The 19,727-nt window shown below is 47.8% G+C and overlaps 1 protein-coding gene across 2 annotated transcripts in view; it reads left to right on the top strand.

The window, feature by feature from the left end:
* LOC142771484 (bile acid-sensitive ion channel-like) overlaps nucleotides 1–19,727 on the top strand; it is a 177,267-nt gene that overhangs the window by 61,590 nt on the left and 95,950 nt on the right. Inside the window, exons 5-9 of one of the 2 annotated variants that reach the window (XM_075872972.1) lie at nucleotides 3,816–3,940; nucleotides 4,002–4,162; nucleotides 5,993–6,088; nucleotides 16,542–16,680; nucleotides 19,593–19,665. In XM_075872972.1, coding sequence (XP_075729087.1) covers nucleotides 3,816–3,940; nucleotides 4,002–4,162; nucleotides 5,993–6,088; nucleotides 16,542–16,680; nucleotides 19,593–19,665 — 594 coding nt within the window. Of the gene's footprint in view, nucleotides 1–3,815; nucleotides 4,163–5,992; nucleotides 6,089–16,541; nucleotides 16,681–19,592; nucleotides 19,666–19,727 lie in introns of both variants that reach the window. The other variant, XM_075872973.1, reaches the window with a different exon arrangement.

Here is a 19,727-nt window from a genome sequence, read left to right as displayed (position 1 = left end):
GGGAGGCTGCTATGTGCCGCTCGGCGCCTGAGGTCCAGGACCTGACTCAGGATTGGGCCAAGAGGGCAGCGAAGACCTACGCTGGATAGGCTCCTCCGACACTCCACCTCCGCACCTTTCCCTATTGGGATGAAGTTTTTTCTCCTTCTGGTCTTCCTCCCGCTGAGCGTCGTGAAATTTCTGCCGCCGAACAAATCGCTCGCTGGGCTATTTTTGCCGCTGCCGCCGGCTCCCGCGCAAGCAAACCACCAATGAGCGCCTGCTTTTCCTCTCTTCCTCTTCACATCGGCATTGCCTCCTCCCCTATGCCATTTCCTCTCTTCCTCTGTCGCAAGCGGCGAGCCATCACGCACATGGACGTGTCCGTTCTTGTCTCGCTTTTCTGGCGGCGCCGTCACTTAATTTGGACAGAGCGCCGCTGGCTGCCGAGTGGAGGCACCGGCGGGCAAGATGGCATGCGCACCGGTGAGGGGCCGCTTCTGAAAAAAGGATGGGAGACGCGTTCAGAAGTTCTACAAGTGGGGAACAATGTAGTTGAAAGAACAGTCTGCCAGCAACTACCTTTTCTCCTGAAAGAATAACACTCCTCGTTCATTTGTCACAACGCGACAGACATCGCAGTCAATCGTCGCTTCTTGCGGGCATCCATGTTGAATACTCTCAAACCGGTCTGCTTTTAGCGCGCGCAGGTGAGCGCCGAACCGGCTGTCGAGGGTAATCCGGCTGTTTTCTCCTAGGACACCGTCCGTCGTGTGAATGCGCCTGCAGGCGGATCATCCGTGGATTACCTGTCCGCGTTCACGAGAAATCCGGATTCGGTCCGTCGTCTGAATGCACCATAACCGTCGAAAATCCAATGGCCCCTTCACGCAACGAACGCATGGGAGATGACGGAGGGCGAAAAAATCATCCACGATAAAAACAATAGCACAGGTGACGTGCTATCTTTCATCTCTGTACTATGCTGTAGTAACTTGCAAATATAGAATTCCAATTTTATTAAAACATAATTCTCCTTAGGGATGCAACCTTCAGATATGTCGAGGGAATCGCTTGCATTTTTCTCTGATCGATGAGGAGCAAAACGTGGAAATGTCCCTACCTCCTACCTCTGTTAAGAAAATCACATTACCACCCAATTACCCTACGCTGGCAGAAAAATACAGAATATACCCTACGTTCGGCAAACCAATGACCCAACTACAAACCCCTCTCAAACTCAGTTTACGGTTTTTCAGATCATCCCAAAAGCATTTGTTGACTTCTGCTGTAACATTAGGTCCAAATACTATCTATGCTTGTGATTCTGTTTCTTTTCTTTGTGTACGTTTAGACATAACTCCTAATTTTGGTCTACACTTATTAGACTTAAAGAAGAAAATTGCATTTGATATTAATGCAGCGGGATGCATTGATTAAAGCTAGGTTATACTTCTCCACTAATGCATTATTATCACTCTACTTTTCATTTATCCTTAGTCATTTTAACTATGGCATAAGTACCTGGGGGAATACCTATCATTCTTACATCTCATCTATGCAACACATACAATATCAAGCTATCCGCATTATAACTTTCAGCCCTCGTCGTTCTAACGCCATTTCATTGCTCGAACACTATACTATTCTGTATATTAGTAAGTTATTCGACTTTCATTGTACTTGTCTCTTTTTAATGTAATTAACCATTGGCTACCTTTCGATCTCATCAACTGTGACTTACTAAAAACACTAACCGCACTCGCTTCGCAGTAGAAGACCTTATTGGCGCTGTTTTTTATGTGAATCATGTCGTACCAACTCGCCCAAGCAACCCCGTTAGTTACCTACTACCCCGAGTTCCCACTAATTACGGTATAAAGTCATTTTCATTCACAGTTATTTCGTTATGGAACTCTATTCCACCCACTATAAGGTCTTTAGCTAACCTACACACATTCAAAATATTTTTGAAATTATATCTAGTAACATAATAAATTACTCTACGTAGTTCTCTTTGATTTGTGATACAACATTTGTATTGTTGTAGTTGTATCTATTACTATGTCTTATTCGTTTCGTTGTTTTGCTATGTACTCTGTTATGCAACATTGTTCTTTTTATACTATTTCGTGTTGCAATTTGCCATTGCAATTATTTTACATGCTTTTTTATCATGGGTCTCCCTACAGTCTTCGGACTATGAGACCCTAGTCTGTAAAACGTTTCCTTCATTTTATGTATCGTTACTTTGCTAATAGTAATAATAATAAACTTCAAACTTCGAACCCTGTCTGGGACACGGCACGTCGAACGATCGTCCTACGTGGCAGTGTTGGGCGACGCTTCGCGAGTGTGCACATTGCGTTTCAATCCACTTGAACAAATTCCCGGTGTGTGACAAGCCTCGGAGAAGTTGACGTGCACGATTGTACACACCACCGCTAAAGGGTTTATTGCGGGAACGCCTTCGGGGACGCTCGTTAATCTGATTGAATGAGAAGGCCAGCATCGCTGTCTTATCGAAGAGCTGCAATGGGATAGTGTGCCATCGTCAGAGAAAGCCATTCGGAAATAGGTGGTCGCTTTTGCGATGACGCCACCAGTCGGAGGCAACGCTCTAACTGTGTGCCCGGCTCGCGTAATTTAAATTTACATTGCGATATTTCCTGCGGCTCTTCAGTAAAATAGTCACATAAACTCTTGGAACTGAAATTATCTGAAATATTTAAACACGCCCAGCACACTTCTATGTATTAGTTGTATAAATCACCTGCTGGTGCTTGGTCTGAGCCTTGATAACTCATATCAGAGAACAGAAACCCAGATCGTCTGCTCGCTTACTGTTTTATTGGCAGAAACGATAAAAAAAGATTTCGCTGCTCATTTTATGAATATCTACGTCAGCCTAGCTGTCACACTGAGTTGAAGTTATGCGACGAGCCGAACGAAGAGTGATTGGAAAGTGCGAGGAGTTGTTAGAACCCGTGTTCATGGTTCTGCAGTGTAATGCCTTCGGGCCTTAAGGGCACTTGAAGAACTAAAAAATGTGCTTCCGTTTTACCAACTTTGTTACAACGATGTTTAAATAATTGTTTTAGATGCCAGAACCACGACATGGTTATGAGGCGCACAGTCTCCAGAAATTTCTACCACCTGAGTTTCTTAACCTGCACCTAAATCCAACCTCTCGCATTTTCGACAGCCGTAGTTTAGATCGAATCCGCGATTGTCGGGTCAAAAGCCGGGAACCGTATAACCACCATACTATTTTGCGCGCTTGTTACGGGTCACCAACTGCATCAATTGCAAATCACCGAATGCAGTTGGTACAGAGCGTTATTTGGCGACGGCCATTTTCGCCAAATAACGTCGGTAGTCGTTGAAAGTGTTATATGTGAACTCCTAGGGCAGCGTCTGAAAGTTCAAGTACCAGATGCATTGAAGAAGGTTGGTGACTCAGTGCTGAATACAGCTGATATTTTAAGCAGCCGAAAAGATGGATGACAGAGAAAAGCGCGAGACAAAATATTTTACCGGGCTTTACATACCAGCCAACTCGCACAGTCCTTATGTACTCATACGGTTTATGAGAGTGGGGGTGACTTCTGGTCGCCAGGTATATGGTGTTCTTGACATTGTCTCATTAATGAGTTTCGAAGCGGGCGCTATCAAAATGGCAGCCGATTCGCGATCGCATAGAGGTACTAAATAAAAAACCTAGAATATCATAGAGACAGAACAGAAGAGCAGCTTGTGGTACCGTCGTCATTCTACGTGCGCTGCTTCACCAAGACAGCCAAGTCCAGCTGCTGATGAACACTGATTGTTTGCAGGGAAGTTGCGGACGACCAGGGCTTCCGAGACGAGTTCTTTCACCTGAGATACAGCAACTGCTACTCGTACAACGTCGAGTGGACTGGCTCTGGAGTGCGGGATGCTGAGATAGCGCGCCAGATCGGTGAGTATAGCGCGCAGAGCACGATGCAGTCACCTCGACTTCCGGCGCTCGCTCCGCGCAGACTTGAGAATGATCCTGTTCCTGGAGCAGCAAGAGTACCCGCGCCCGGACGTGTGGCCCGGTGCCCAGATCGTATTTCACGACCCGGAGGTCATCCCCGACCCCGAGGTGGACGGCATACCACTGCGCGCTGGACACAACTACATCTTCACGCTCAGACAGGTACAGGCTTGTTTGTGCTCATTAGTATTCGACAAGTGAGTACCCCTTGGTTTGGCGAGAGGGCGCCCCGGTCAGAAATGCCGAGCAGCCGGACTATCGACGAGGCTGCTCTTAGTCATGTTGATCACGTGGCCTTCTATTGAGGTGAAATGTGAGCCTCGATTGGTGTAGAGAGGAGGAAGGTGGAGTTGATTTTGCTTACATTACATGAGCAAGGAGCAGGACCATACAAAGGTCTGACGAAGGGCACTCGGCGTCAATTGTACATATGACATCACGCACTTCATGTCACATGAGCAGTATGATGTCACATGACCAGAATCTCGATCTGGCAGATTTGGTGCCGTGAGGTAGTACAAGAGGGATAATTGGTCAGCTGCCAGATAATATCCCGTGTCAACAAACAGGCAGGAAATCAGTGTTCCACACTCGCCTTCATGGCTACCGGTGGCGCTGACTGATCCACGTTTACTGCCCATGTATACCCAATAATGTGGTAGCTCAGTTGGTAGATTCGAAGGTCGTAGGTTCGGTCCCTGCCAACGACAAGTTATCTTTTTATCTACTTCTTTTTCTTGACATTTACATTACAGTTACTTCTAATAACATCCCCTACACTTTTCATGGCGTAATTGTCTGTTAGGTCTCATTATTAAAAGAAATATGTGCATTAGAGATGATTAGGAATCTGTATATTCAGTTTCCTGTGTATTAGATAAAAATAACATAGAAAACGAGAGGAAATTACATTATTTAATTCGAGAGAAACCACAAGAGTATGACAGAAAAAAATGATACACATCATCTATGTTCCATGTAGTGTTGTTTAGTGTACAGTTTCATAGATGTTTTTGACAAAGCATAAAAATGAAGAGAACTTGAGAAAGGCGCCAAGATGGGTTGACGGCGAGGCGCAGTAAACAACAGCGTGTCAGTGTCAGCAGTGTTCAGGAGTTTGCGAACATTTCTCGCTCTGCCGATGAGGAAGTCGCATTCCATCAGCATTTGCCGCTGCTTGATACGCGTTCATTCACCTTCGCAGAGCGGGATGGCGGTCATTTTCGCTGTTGTGTTGCTATTATTATCAAATGCATATAGCAAGAGGTCGCGCCAGTGCACGCCATGTTCTGCTCTTGCACAATATATTTGTCCTCGTAACGTGGAACACAAGCACAAAACTACACAAAGTCGCATCGCACAACACTCATGCAGTCAGTCCGGCTTCTTCGACAGAAAAATGTACCCATGCTACACAGAAGCTTACAATAACGCAAGTATTAACGTACGTCATTGAAATGTCGAAAAATAAAACAGACGTTCGCTAAGATGTTGTCATAGCCCATTAAAAGTGACTTGGAAATCGTCTCTTGAGTGGCCCACTGTAGCTACAACAGTTTTCACGAAGAATTATTCGCTAAAATAAAAAAAAATAATACAAGAAAAGTGTAGGAAAGCATACCGGCTGGTCATAACACGAACGAAAATTTTATCGGATTTAGTACCTTCGTGACGTTTCTGAATCCTACAAAAATGGCTTCACTGCGCGTGCGCAGTAGTTTTGAGAACTTCCTCCGTCCCGTCCGAAGGGCTGACAAGATACGCCACAAGACAAAAAGGAACAACTGTACGTGATAAGTACCACCGAGTTGCTGGCCACCAGCCAGCTTCGCAGCAAAATATGCTTGCGTGGCGTTTACATTAGACCCTTTCCTTCTTGGTCTCTTGTTTCCAAAAAGAAAAGGAATGCTCAAATTTGTCTCTCTTTCATGGTGAACAATTTGAGGATGTTTTAGCAACCTCAGCGAGTGAAACACGGCTCCATATTTACAGATGATCACAAAGCGGCTGCCCAAGCCCTACTGGACGAAGTGTGTCAACTATCCATTTGTGCGTCGAGAGCAGTATGTCATGAAGATGACCAAATCGGTAAGTGGTCATCGTGCCTACGATGCGCAGAGGGGATAGTATATGTGCTTTTCATCGCTATCTGCAATGCAAAATGTGTCTGAAACTGATGCGGAAACTATAAGAGCTGTCAACTTTGTGTCATTCGTAGAGAGGAAGGGGCCAATTCCTAAAAGAGCCAAGCACGAGCTGCGATTACAGTGTCAGGTTAAGGCGCATGCCTCCAGGGTGAACCTCCTTCTCAAGGGCTCGCCAACAAATCCCGTTTCGCGTATTGCCAGAATGGCAGACGTAGCGTGGCGGTGGCTGAGATGGCGTCAAGACAACGGCAGAGCCAGAAAAGTCAATGCGATTAACAGTGACGGAGGAGGAACGTCGGAGTCACGTGAGGTCGGTCGCTCAGTGTAGGCATCAGGAAACACCGCGGGAATTTACGCGACAAGAAATTCCATCCGAGTATTACGTCGCGAGGACAGGTGGTCAACACTCTCGCCCTGCATGCTCCAACCGGTCAAACTTGTTGCGCGCTCAACTTGGAAGGCGGCATCATCACACAGCGGCACGTGACCTCGCTCGAGGGAGACCTTTCCCCAACAAGAGAAAGTTAGTTGGCAATCTACGAGCCACAATTTGAGAATGCTTGCCGAATGTGCTTCACCCCACTCTTATTCTTCTAGTTACTTCAATATTGTGGTTCCACTCCGCAGTTACTACCTGTTCCAAGCAGGCGTACTCTTTTACAACTTCAAGTGTACTGCTACCTATCTCGAAGCGCTGTTGTCTTCCGAAGTTGTTCTACATTACTTTTGTTTCCTGCAGATTAATTTTAAGACCTACCTTTCTGGCATGGCACGTGGCGCCCTATAAATCTCTCCACCACACAACAAAAACACTTCACATCACAAGCCTGGTGAATCTACCACCATTGGAGACTTATTGTGGCGTCGCTGTTCCCGTAGCGTCAGTAGTTCTCTCCGGAAGCTGGATCGTTGAGTTGGCTCGTCATTGGGTTCGAATAGGGCACTACATTCACTCTATTACGCTCGAGCACCGCGGTACGCAAGTGTTTCCACGATGTACGAGCGTCGCCAGGGCTGAGCGCGCATGCCATTTTCTTGATGTCTCGTACCCACACCGTGACTCCCGGCTCCAGAGGAGGAAGGATGGTCGCCGCATGACGATGATCGAAGTCTTCTGCACTGTCTCATCTCATCCTTGCAATTGAACAGCTTCGGGCTCATGACACTACGGTTCGAGGCTATCCACTGGCTTGTGAAACCTGGTTCTGAGACTCTGCTGGGCTTTTAAACACTGTAACGCCCGCAATGTCTCTGTAAGACAGATGTTACAGAAAAGAATATTCTCTCTTTGATCATGCACACCATCCTCTCAACTTCCATGTTAGACTGCAGGTAGTTTGGACTTGATGTCATGGTTGGAAGCCATAGTGCTTCGCATAGGCTGCAAGTGAATGTGAAGCAAACTGCGGTGCATTGTAGCTTCCATGGATGCCAAAACGCGTGAAAATGCCCTTGACAACATTGCTGACCTCCTCAAAGGTCGTACATCACAAGTAGATGACTTCACAGTTACGAGAACAATCTCGAAGGTAGTTGTGTCCCCTATGACTAAGTATATTGCTACTTGTTGCCATGGTTGAGTTCTTGTCCCAATCAATGTCTTACTTCGTTGTGCTCTTGCGGATGCACACTGCCTACAGCGACTAGCCTTGCCCCGTATTAGCTGCGAAAGTCCGCACTGAGTCTCATGCTCTCGATTAATGTCCTGTCGGCCTTGATGGGTAAGCTTGAACGTATCCTTTTGCAGGTAGGCTGGGATGACAAAGCGGTTACTCTTTATCCGGACGCCACGGCACAAAAAGAGATCACCGTAATGTGCCCAGTACTTTTTCATGTGATCTGGAAGCCTGTCTCAGCCCTGAGTGCAATACTTAACGAGATGAATGCATTCTCCATTCAGTTTTCGGTGCCTACGGACATCCTCTGGAGTAACCAGTTTCGTGTCACTGGCCGCTGCAACTTGCAATTCTAGAAACTCCTCTACCACATCTACCATACTAATCGATGGTTTCTCGTCCGGAGCCATTGAAAGAGTATCGGCCGTGGCTAGCTGTTTGTCCGAGCCGTAGATCACGTTGGTCACGAGTTAGATCACGTTGAATTGCTAGCACACGAGTTTGATGCGGTACCTTCGAATTCGTGGATGCATCATGTCCATGTCAGCGTTTCCAAGTGTCACCAGCAGTCGCTGATCAGTTTCCACTGTCAAGTTGAGGCCCTGCACGTCGTCACAAAAAAACTTTATTGCAGGGGAATGTAGAACCTACCAGGACCCCTGGGTATCTGCGCAACCTAATCACTTTGAAACGTTCATGTTTAATAAGTGCATGACGCTGGCAGCCTGGCTGGAGGCGATGTTCTGCCTATCCTGGTCCGAGGAGCGTAGCGAGGTCTTTCAGTCCTCCAAGGTTTGGAGTCGCACCAGCCAGCCGGGAGGAGAAGACGGACAGGCCAGGAGAATGTGAGTTAGGTGTTCCCTCGGTGCATTGCACAGAGTGCAGGAAGGTGGAATGAGTCGGTAGTGGGAGAGGACAATGGGGTGGTAAGGTCCGTGTTTTCAGCATGCGTCATATGTGCTGTTCCCTGAGAAGAGCGAGGGGGCGGGTATATATTTGACTTTCAGCCTTCCTCTCGGAATTCCCCGCCACCCAACGTGTACGGGTGAACTTCAGACGTAACCTGACTGTGATTGACACGCACCCCGCCACTTATCTGACCGCCCTGCTCCAGGTTAGGACGACGTGCGAGATTCAAGTCCAGGCCAAGCAACTGGACCTGAATACCTGTGTCGGCGTGATCTACGGGGTTGACCCGTCCATCCCCTTCGATAACCTCGCCGACAGCATTGTGTCACCAGTGCTACTCGTGTCCTGTGTGCGCAGAGGCCCCTTCATCGCTCTCACCATTGCGGGGACCTGTATCCCACCGGATATCCAGCTCTATACAAGCAAAGACGCCCTGTTTGTCCGCGCCAGCCTCTAACCAGAATTTTTTTTCGGGGGGGGGGGGGGGGGGCACCTTCATTTTATCGGGGAATCGCGGTTTCCATGCACGGAAACCGCGATTCCTGACAACGACATTGGTCTTTACGTGTTTAACGGGCGAGAACGCCCGGAGTTGCAGGACGACGAAAATAGACGACGTTTGCTAATGACGTCATAGAAACCAAGCGCTAACTACACGTTTTCCTCAGTTAGTATGCGATAACTGAAGTTCCAACCTCTCTGGCTAGAAATGTTTCCCTGGCTAGTGTATTCCAAATATCAGGTGGGAGCCCTCTGCAAAACATGTGTGCTTTTTCGAGAAAGAAAAAAAAAACGTTCAGGCAAGGAGACTCACCAAGCTCTTGGTGTTTTGGTCCTCTTTCCGTTCACGCGCTGGAAGAACACGCTCGAAAACTTCGGAAGCCACAACGAGTGAGACTACCACAAGACCACTGATCTGCACGCGTGTCAACCTTCGGGTCAGTTGAAGAAGGTAATCAACATTATTTCGGTATGTCATGTGTCTATTTGCGGCATGAATCGGTGCGTGCACTGAGTATATTTCATTTTTTGTAAGAAACTATAGTTACTATATATATTCTTCTTAATTTTGCATGATGATATGTCCATCCAGGTTTCTTCATTCAGTGCATTTCTTGTTGCGTGTTATGTCGCTAGTTGCAGAAATCGCTTGGCGGGCCCTTCTAAAGTTAGGTAAATTTAGAGGAACGAACTGATGAAGCCAATCAATATATTATATATTTATTTGTCGTATATTTTTTCGGCATTACGTTCCTTATTCTAGCGCTGTTTGCCACACTGCAGAACAATAAGACTTCTGATCACTGCAGCTGCCCACACTGCATTTTTTGTTACGCTGCTTTAGGTTTATGACCCCCAGGTCGCGGGATCAAATCCCGGCTTCAGCGGCTGCATTTTGGGTGGAGGAGAAAGCACTGTAAGCCCGTCAGCTCAGATTTAGGTGCACATTAAAGACCCTCAGGCTGTCGAAACTTTTTGACCCCTTCACTATACGGCATCTCTCATAATCACATGGTGCTTTTTGGACGTCAAGCCCCACATACCAATCAATAAATCAGCTTTATGACCACCACATTTTTATTTATCAGCTCAAGTTACATGACGAGTATGTCAGTAGGCCTTTACAAGGGTATGATTGATCTGCACGTTTGCCTGTGTTGCCCTTTTGTCATGAGACACTTCGGAGTGACTTTAGCCATTAGAGCATAGTAAAGATACGCTCGCATACAAGCGAGGTGCGGTAGCTCACCAGATATTGTCAGACGCGCGTGCGCAAACATTTGTGAGTGTGTGCATACGTGTGTGCGTTTATTTAGAAGTTAGCAGAACGAGCGAAGGTTCAATATAAATGTTATTCTCTAACTTGAGTATATTTTCTCCACGTACGAAGAGTAACACAGTCATATGCTTGAACATGGTTTATCAGACCTTGGAAGTCTGTTTGGCGTTTACCACTAAAATGAATCTCTGCCTAGTGAAAATTATCGTAGTGATCGACTGCGGTGATACCTGTTCCACGGGGTACATGTATGACCACCGCTGCAGCATTACACGCATCGCCGAGCCAACTTAAAACGCCATCGGCCGAGATTCCTGCCCAAAATCTCAGTGTGTCAAAGGCTTGACAACCTCCACGACATGTTTTCCCGTATGCGTACATTATTCACTGTAAGAGCACCCGCTTCCTTTGTATATCAGGTCAGCACGAAGCGACGAAATAAAAAAAAAGTGGGTAAGTAACGGCGGAGGGAAGGGGGGGGGGGTTGCACCCCCAACTCATTGGCTACGCCACTGTCTCCGAAGTTGGGCCATAGCAACGGCGACACCATGTGCAAGCCATGTGTACACAGAGTTTCCTAAATTAACTTGATGTAACTCTGCCGCTACGATGGTTTAGCTACCATGGAAATTGCGGGTAGTCGGCTGTGTTCCAACTCTTAGACCGCATAATAGACAGTCTGCGCTGACAGCTTAGAAAACAGCATTACACCCACGTTGCCCGTGAAATGAATTGCGCCTGGAGAGAAAATGAAACGTTTATTATGACTTTCTACGAGAGTAGATAGGTAAGTGCGGTCCTTACACCAGGCGGTTTCAATGCAACGAGACGCCAACTCGCGTCAAGAAAAGAAAGCTAAGACAAACGTAACTGTTAGATTTTTAACTTTTATTTAGTGTTAAAATCTACGAACGTTACTCAATGTACATCGAGTGTCTGTAGAAGCGTCTACTTGTGGGCAGACAAGATCCGAGCAATTCGCTGAGCCACCATCTTGATTGGACAGCAAAGTAGTCTGCATCGTATTTCTCTCCGATGCTGTCTTCGCGAAGCTTCCAATCTTACCGGCTACGTAAAAATTTAAATGAGATAGCCACCATCCATTTAGCCGTCTATTTAGCCGTCTAAGGTTAGCATAGTAACATAGCCGTACACAGATTTGCCTAGTTTTCGTGCTTCGAGCGCACTTGTGGCTTTGTTTAATTCTGTATTTTGGTTTTGTTTCAAATAAAAGAACAGACCACTGTGAACTTTGCGAGCCTATTTAAATTGGTGATACTACAGAAAGGTCTAGGTGGTGAAGCGTAACTGCTAAGTCTCTGCTGAACTAGTGGCAAAGCAGGTTAAGGAGCCGAGACAACGACGATCCATGTACTAACCGATAGGCGGTTCTCGTTGCTGGTTGGGTGGCTAAGTACCGGATAGTTTTTATCTTTCAACTAATACGCAGGAACATTTGTCTTTTCTTGATCTAGGCTTGAGGCTGCACTGATGTCTCGGAATTCTCCGGGTCAGGATTGTTCCCTGTGGACGGCCTCTCTGCACAATGATGATTTAGTTACCTCTTGATTTGTTTCTCCGCAGTGGCGTGAGCAGTATTCTAGTCACTCCAGTACCTTTGGGTGGGCACTTCATTAAGCTGAATAACCCTGTAGCGTAGCGCTAGTGGTGGCCAGCCGGCTAGAGAAAAAATAACGAACGCTGGTGGCTCATGGCACGAGGCGCCTAGAATGTTCGTACTCTTCTGTCGCTGCTCTTCTTCGGCAGCTCGCTTCCTGTGCGCCTCGTCTCTCGTCCTTTCATTAAACCAGCGACGACGGCACGTCTACGTCACACGCCGCCACGTAATTACAAATCAGTGACTACGGACTCACGGACAAGCGACCGACACTGCACAACTGCCACCGTGCTCCGCGGCCATGTTCCGGCCAGTGCAAGCCTATGGCAGCCCCGATTCGACCCGCCACTGCCACCGTTCCGGACCTCTCGCCTAGAGTCGTGGTTCGAGGAGTTTACGGCGACCTTGTATCACAACGGCATCAGGATCCAAAAGTTAATGTACGAGGTATTGGAATATCATCTTCCACATGGCCTCAAACGCCATCTTACACACTTCTCCTGGAGCCCTCGCCCGTACGATCACCTGCGAGACGCTGTGCTCAAGTTTTATGGCATCAAACGGGATACTTCTTCCAAAAACGACACAACTGCATCTGGATCACCACTTTCCCAGACGCCTCCCACCCCGCAGCCAGTCCAGACCATTCCCTTGCCGTAAACTGGCCACACAGACGACGGAGCCCACCGTCCCGCATACGTCGATGCGTCCACGGAGAGACCCTCACACCCGGAATACACGGCCCCTGCCTTTGATGTTCCGGTTCTGACACCAGAGCCATTGTCATCTACCTCCATCGCAGATTCGGTGCCTTCCATTGCACCGTGCACCGTCGGATTCGCTGCAGAAACCTGGTCGGCTGCACTGTCTGCCCCGGGTGATTCGACGGCCTCAGCCGCGCCGGCTGACCTGCCTGCAGACTCGACACCTGTCCCGGCATCTGTGGAGGCCCACAACACCGCTCACATTACGGACACTGAGCCCGCTGTCGCGCTGCTCTGCATCAGATTTAACAACACATTGACACCTGGCACTCAACCGCCCGAAGAGAGTCTTTCCAATCATGGCTTCACCTCTAACACTTCAAGTGCCAACCAGGGTTTCCCGGACCTGTTTGTGAGGATTTTCCCTCACCTTTCTGAGGAGTCAAGTCCCGCGCTCTGTGACCTACCAATAACACCGACACTATCCTGTGTCGTGGACAGCCACTCCTCATTACATCTGCAATCTTGTCATCAAGTCAGGCGAGGCCGCACCACGTCTCTGCACAGCGCACGACTCACGCTCCGCCCGAAACACGCATCGCATTGTCGACAGACGCGCTGTTGTTGGAGCTCCATTAGCCGCAACGCAGGACGTTTGGTGTTACACCCACTACGGCGTTGGCACCTCTTCCACCCCCAACATTCTCAACGCTCCCCTCCGCTTTGCTGGATGCTCCTAGCGACGCGATACTATCGGTGTCCTCGCCCGCTGCGTGGCTCCTACCGGCACTGTCGGACTCTTCCGTACGTCTTCTACCCTGACGACCTTCGAACTTCCCAATGGACACTTACAGGAACTAACGCACCTGTACATAGTGTTTATATGCATTCCCTACCTCTTTTTCATTCATATTTTTATCGCGCAGCACGCTAGGCGGGGAGCCCTTGTAGCGTAGTGCTAGTAGTAGCCAGCCGGCCAGAGAAAAAGATGGCGAGCGCTAGTGGCGCGAGGCGCCTAGAATGTTCGTACGCTTCTGGCTGGCTAGACGCCACGGCCGCTGCTTTTCCTCGGCAGCTCGCTTCCTGTACGTCTCGTCTGTCGTCATTTCATCAAGCCAGCGACGACGGCACGTCTACGTCAGACGCCGTCACGTCACTACGGACCCAAGGCAATACAATAAAATCTCTATGCCGTGACCCAAACTACCAGAGCATAACCGACGTGCGGCAGCTTGGTCGCGGGGGCATTGTATGCTGATCCCTAGATCAGCAATGTGTAAAGGATCTCCTTAAGTGTTCGTCCTTTGCTTCGATCTCGGTGAGTGCGTAGATACCGCAACATCTCGCATGCACTTTAGGTATTGTACGTGGTGTAGACGCAAAATGAAGCCCCGCGAAGACGCTCGAGAAGCTATCTGTGGCAGGTGTGGTGGCAGTTAATTTACAGGTGTAATTGACTGGTTGACAACAAACGAGTTCCCACAGTGTCAGTAATAGTGACTTTTGAAGGTAGATCGTGCTTTTCAGAAATTAAAGCATGGTCATTTGTTTTTTTAAATGGATTGAAGCGAATTGACTTTATTTCTTCTGTTTATGCAGAAAAGAAGCAGAAGCTAAAGGCCATGTGGCCTAACAAAGGCTTCTGCTCCTATACAATAGTGCGGCACACAGGTTGTGCACAGTACAAGTCAAACAAGTCAATACAAAGTACACTGTACGGACGTATTCCACTGAATAGTCACGAAATTAAAAGAACATGTGTACAAAAAAGTGGAAAAGCGAGAGTAAACACATCATGTCTGTAGAGAAACAACAACAAAACTGTTATATAACACACTGAGAGGTCATTTTGCCCAAGTCAACAACTAAAATTTGCAATTAAGGCACGTAAATTGATAATACATACAGCAGCTTTGTCAGACAAACTCAATATTTTGTGAAATGAGCAATGCTTTAATTGATTCACTCGACGCTTCCGTAACTTTGTCGTGAAATTCATGTATTCTATTGAGTAGTGAAGGTGCTTCGTAATTTAGAATTGATCAGCTAGCGTCACGCCCATTGCATTGCCGGAACTGCTGGAGGTTTGGGCATAGCTGCAAATTAAAAGGGCGATGTGGTGTAGGCCACTCAGATCGATATTGATTGATATGTGGGGTTTAACGTCCCAAAACTACCATATAATTGTGAGAGACGCTGTAGTGGAGGGCTCCGGAAATTTCGACCACCAGGGGTTCTTTAACGTGCACCCAAATCTGAGCACACGAGCCTACAACATTTCCGCCTCCATCAGAAATGCAGCCGGGATTTGAACCCGCGACCTGCGGGTCAGCAGCCGATTACCTTAGCCACTTGACCACCGCGGCGGGGTGCCACTCAGATCGAGATGACGTGTTGTTTGTGCGGTGGATATCACGCAGCTGACTTCGCTGAGTACCCGATGCGCCACGAAGAAGTACAAATTCTAGAAATTCTAGACAAAAGGAGATGCTCTAGAAATGAAGCCGTTACAGCTTATAAGGAGAGAGCCCATGGTTATGCTGGCGTTACAGCGCGTCAGTCATGTCAGGAGACTAATATGGCGCAGGCAGTTGAGGTAGCGGTAGAAAGAGCGCATGGCTACAGTGGTGAACCAATTGGTAGCTAGCATCTCTGAATGCATAAGCACAAGTCATCAGTAATCAAATCGCTATGCTGTTGATCCTAACTGCTCTGGGTAATCCTGAGCCCAGTTAAATACCGACTGTCAGTGATGCTATCTCAGTATGTGACGATGAGGTGAATATCGCGGATAGAGTACAAATTGAACGTTGACCAATAAGAACAAGTGTTGGACCTAAATGTGTCTACTGATGTCGAGCTTGATGCTCGGGCACAGAAGGGCAGCCGGTCTCCGTTGAAGCACAATATTTCTACTTCCCTTCCGTCTAAACCAAGAAAGACTTCGCCCAGTAAAGTACCTAAATAAAGTTGTCTCCGCAACAATTCTTACACCAAAATAGCGTCCGTGAGAGTTCTGGAATGGAATTTTCGCTCTCTATTTGCTGCTATTACTGACTTACATTCCCTGTGTGACTAACTAAATCCCCATTTAATCTTACTTCCAGAATCTTTGATTGCTCCAGATACCAAAATTTACTTTAAGAATTACCGCTATTCTGCAACGGCCACATCAAAACTCAAGCACTTGATGTATCATTGGAATGGTAAAATATGTCAAACTCGAAGAATGGAAGTCGCAATCACTAGACTGCGTTGTCGAATTCCGCAGCTAAATTTATATTTACACAGAGCTGCTCGCACAACCTCCCCTCATTGTTCTTTTTGCGGAGTAATTTAGTCAACCGAACATTGCGTCATTTCCTGTAACAGATACTCTGCCCTACGCAAAAACATTTTAGGTGCCGTTTGCCGCGTCCTCAGAATAGACTTAAACGCGCAAAACATGCTTTCTTTCGGGGCTTGGTTTCTTAGCTACAGCCACGGGAAGATTTCTGACGCATTGCAGGAGTTCGTCAAAAGTTCAAAGAGGTTTAAGTGTTGAAATCATTCTTCGGTAGGTTTTATTACTTTTCCAAATTCATTTTTATCTCAAACGTGCCGCTTCATTGTATTACACTACAGTTTCTTTACTATCCCACAATCAAATTCGTCCTGTTTCATATTCTTTTTCGTTATTAAAGTGGAAACTATCTGGTTCTTGGCGTGCGCCACTCATGCTAGCTGAATGAAGCTCTCACAGTTCTAACTCGTGTGTTTCCGGGCAGCTGTGCGAGAAGGAGTGCGCCTACAACGCCTCGCTGCTGATGTGTCGCTGCATCCGGGTGGACGTGGCGCTGCCCTACGAGGTGGACTGGGACAGGCAGCCCTCCGGCAAAAGACGCTTCTGCGACGCCGACATTTCGCGTATGTCTCGTGGTTTTTCTTACTGTTCATAAACACCACACTGATCAAAAGGGAGTGTTCGCCTGTCTGTGTGCATCAGTTAGTTAACGTTTCGCACGTCTGGTTACAGTTACCCATCGTAAAGGCTCCACTTTCGCCACAAGCAAAGCAATGAATGCGATAGCAACAAATTTTGGTGCCCCCTCCTGCATAGAAAGGCTAACCACTGGTCACTTGCAGCGTGGCAGTCGTTAATGAGCGCCACACCGTGGTTCGCTTACGTCTTGTCGCGTGTATCTATGGTTTGATCAGCGTTCTACAAGTGTAATTTCGCACAAACAACTAGCTCCTCCACAAAGGGACTTGTTGTCGGGCTAGTTGGTGCCTGCTATGTAGCGCAAAAAAACATGACAGAGTGCCTGTGTTGTGCGTTTCCGTGTAGGTAATGTGTCTTTGCGCTACACCATGATAACAAACTATCCGCTCCTATGGCTCTTCCACCTAACCACCTACTCATTTCGCAAACACAGCCGCTGCGGCGAGCAAGGTGACCTTCGGGCGGTCTATGGCCTTAACACAAACTTTGCGGCGAAAGCACGTCATTTCCTGAAGAGATAAGCGTGCGGGCACGCGAGATCACGTGCCCCGTACCCCAAAGTACAGGGCGCAGAAGCACTCTCTACTATACAACGAAAGACTAGAGAGACGGTGACCTGGTGGCGCCAACTAAAAAGCATTCCAGTTGGGTATGGGTTGGGCACGCAACACCGCGCGCTCCCAAGCCCGCAAGGCCCCAAGAGAATGCGTACCCAGCACTAAAACTCCCTAGTTTCTTGAATCAGTTCAATAGGAGCTGAGAAAACTGCTTTTTTTTTTAAGCGGCGCGAAACGAGGATGAGAGGAGGAGAGCTCGAAACCTTTGTCGCTTCTCCACGTAGCATTCGCAAGCCAAATCTCTTCCCTATTCTCTCCGGCATCCGACCAAAAGGTCACGTGCGCATGACGTGCCCGAACAAGCCCAACCCCCAAGTAAGCGAGCAGTTTTTTTTTTTTTAACCAGCGCTGTTTCGAGGTTTACTGCCTGTGTCTGCGAGATGGTTTTGAAACGCTGGCTTAGATGCGGTAGAATAGATGAGCACAATGAGTGCGCGAATGCGTAGGAGCGTTCCACGGCTATCGTCTGCTCGATGCGCTGACAGCGGAGACACGAACGCATACGAAATACCGGCACATTAGCCCCGCATCTCGCAGCAATTTACGGGGGAAAATGAAAAAAGTACGCTCACGTTCCTTTATTGCGTCGCATTATTTATCTAAAGATTGATTAATCTCTTCAAGCAACAAATACATAGACTACGCATGTCGTGTTGAACAATTTTGACCATCTCACGGGTCACTGTTGGCAACGTCAGAGCATAGTCGTCTACGTAGAGGACCAACGTCACTGCATTGTCGTGTACGTAAGGCCATTCATATGCACACGTCATCCCATCATTCTCTGGGCGCGCACCCGCAAAATTAAGGAGGCGCAGCGTTCATACTGAAATTTGACACATTTCCGCGGCGCGTAGCGTTGCAAATTTTGGCAGACGTGATCATGAACGCCTTCTCTACGCATTGCGCTTGTCAGCTCAAAATTGTCAAACCTGGTGAGTGGCCCTTTAAGGCTGGTTTACACCGAAGGCGGCACGGCAAAGCGGGCTTTACGAAGCGGCGAGAGCGTGCTTCAGTTCAGATCTCTTTTGGATCGCAGGGCACACTGCCGCGTTGTTCTAGTGGCTATGGTACTCGGCCGCTGAACCGCAGGCCACGGGATCAAATCCCGGGTGCGGCGGCTACATTTTTGGAGGTGAAAATGCTGCAGGCCCGTGTGCTTAGATTTTGGTGCACTTTAAAGAACCCCAGGCGGTCGAAATTTCCGGAGCCCTCCGCTACAGCGTCTCTCATAATCATATGGTGGTTTTGAGACGCTAAACCCCACATACGAATCATATCAATTGGATCGGCAGAAGAGGCGGACTTTCGCGCACGTGTTGCTTGACGTGACAATGCTTCTCCCAAAGGTAAACCCGCGCCACCACCGCGCCTCCGCTGCGTTGCGATTGGCTGCGGCAAAGCGGCGAGCCTTGGCGGGCGGCAAAAAAAAAAAAAAAAGCTACGAGAGCAATCGCCCTTTCCGCCTCATTTTTCTTCCGCTTTTGCCGCTTGAAAAGGAGGTTACTCACTTTACGCTTTGCCGCTTTGGCCACCCCGCCTTCGGTGTGTTGGCCCTGCGCCGTGCTCCCGACCGGGTTGCAGAAATTAGGTGCCTTTTCTCATATTCTAACCACCACCACCTTCGGTGTGAACGAGCCTTTAAAGCGTGCTTTTAAATGCGCCATCTAGCTGCTGATGGCTGACAAGCCTTTGCCACGCTGAAGCACGTCAGAGTGAAACCGCGCGCTTCCGAAAATAATTTTCCTCCAAAGTATTTCACTTTGTGTGTGTGCGAACGTGTGTTTGAGAGAGAGAGAGACAGAACGGCACGGCGACGGTGAAGACCCGCCGAGAGATATGATTGATAAATAAAAAAATATTTTTAGCTCGCTCGTTGATACCATTCACGCGGAGCCCAAAGATAATTTGACTACGACACAATACAGAGGTAAGGCAACATAAAACTGCCGTTTAAAACAAGCCTATCACAGCTGCTTCACAACGACTTCTGGGTGCTTTGTTCCACAACTGATTTCTTAAAACTTCCTTCAACCAACCCGCTTTTCCTTAGATATAAACGCGGCCTAACGAGTTCCATCTTATGCAAACCTTAATCAGCTGTGAGTACACAATGACAATTATCGCTTACTTATAGTGTGCATGCCAAATATCATCACAGTAATACTGATCGACATTCTCTATCGGCGCAATGTTTTACAATTAGGTATTTTCCACAGTGACACGCTGCTGGGTCAAAGTCTTGGACGAAACCGATCGCTGCCAGAAGAAATTCTGTCGACGACCATGCCTGTGAGTTTTCTTCCTTTCCTGCATACAGTTAAAAGGGATAGGCGATACCCGTTGTGCTACTG

The sequence above is a fragment of the Rhipicephalus microplus genome, chromosome 9 (assembly GCF_043290135.1).
Source record: "Rhipicephalus microplus isolate Deutch F79 chromosome 9, USDA_Rmic, whole genome shotgun sequence".
NCBI classification, from domain to species: domain Eukaryota; kingdom Metazoa; phylum Arthropoda; class Arachnida; order Ixodida; family Ixodidae; genus Rhipicephalus; species Rhipicephalus microplus.
The sequence above is the reverse complement of the archived record's forward strand: the minus strand, read 5'-3'. Positions and strand labels throughout refer to the sequence as shown.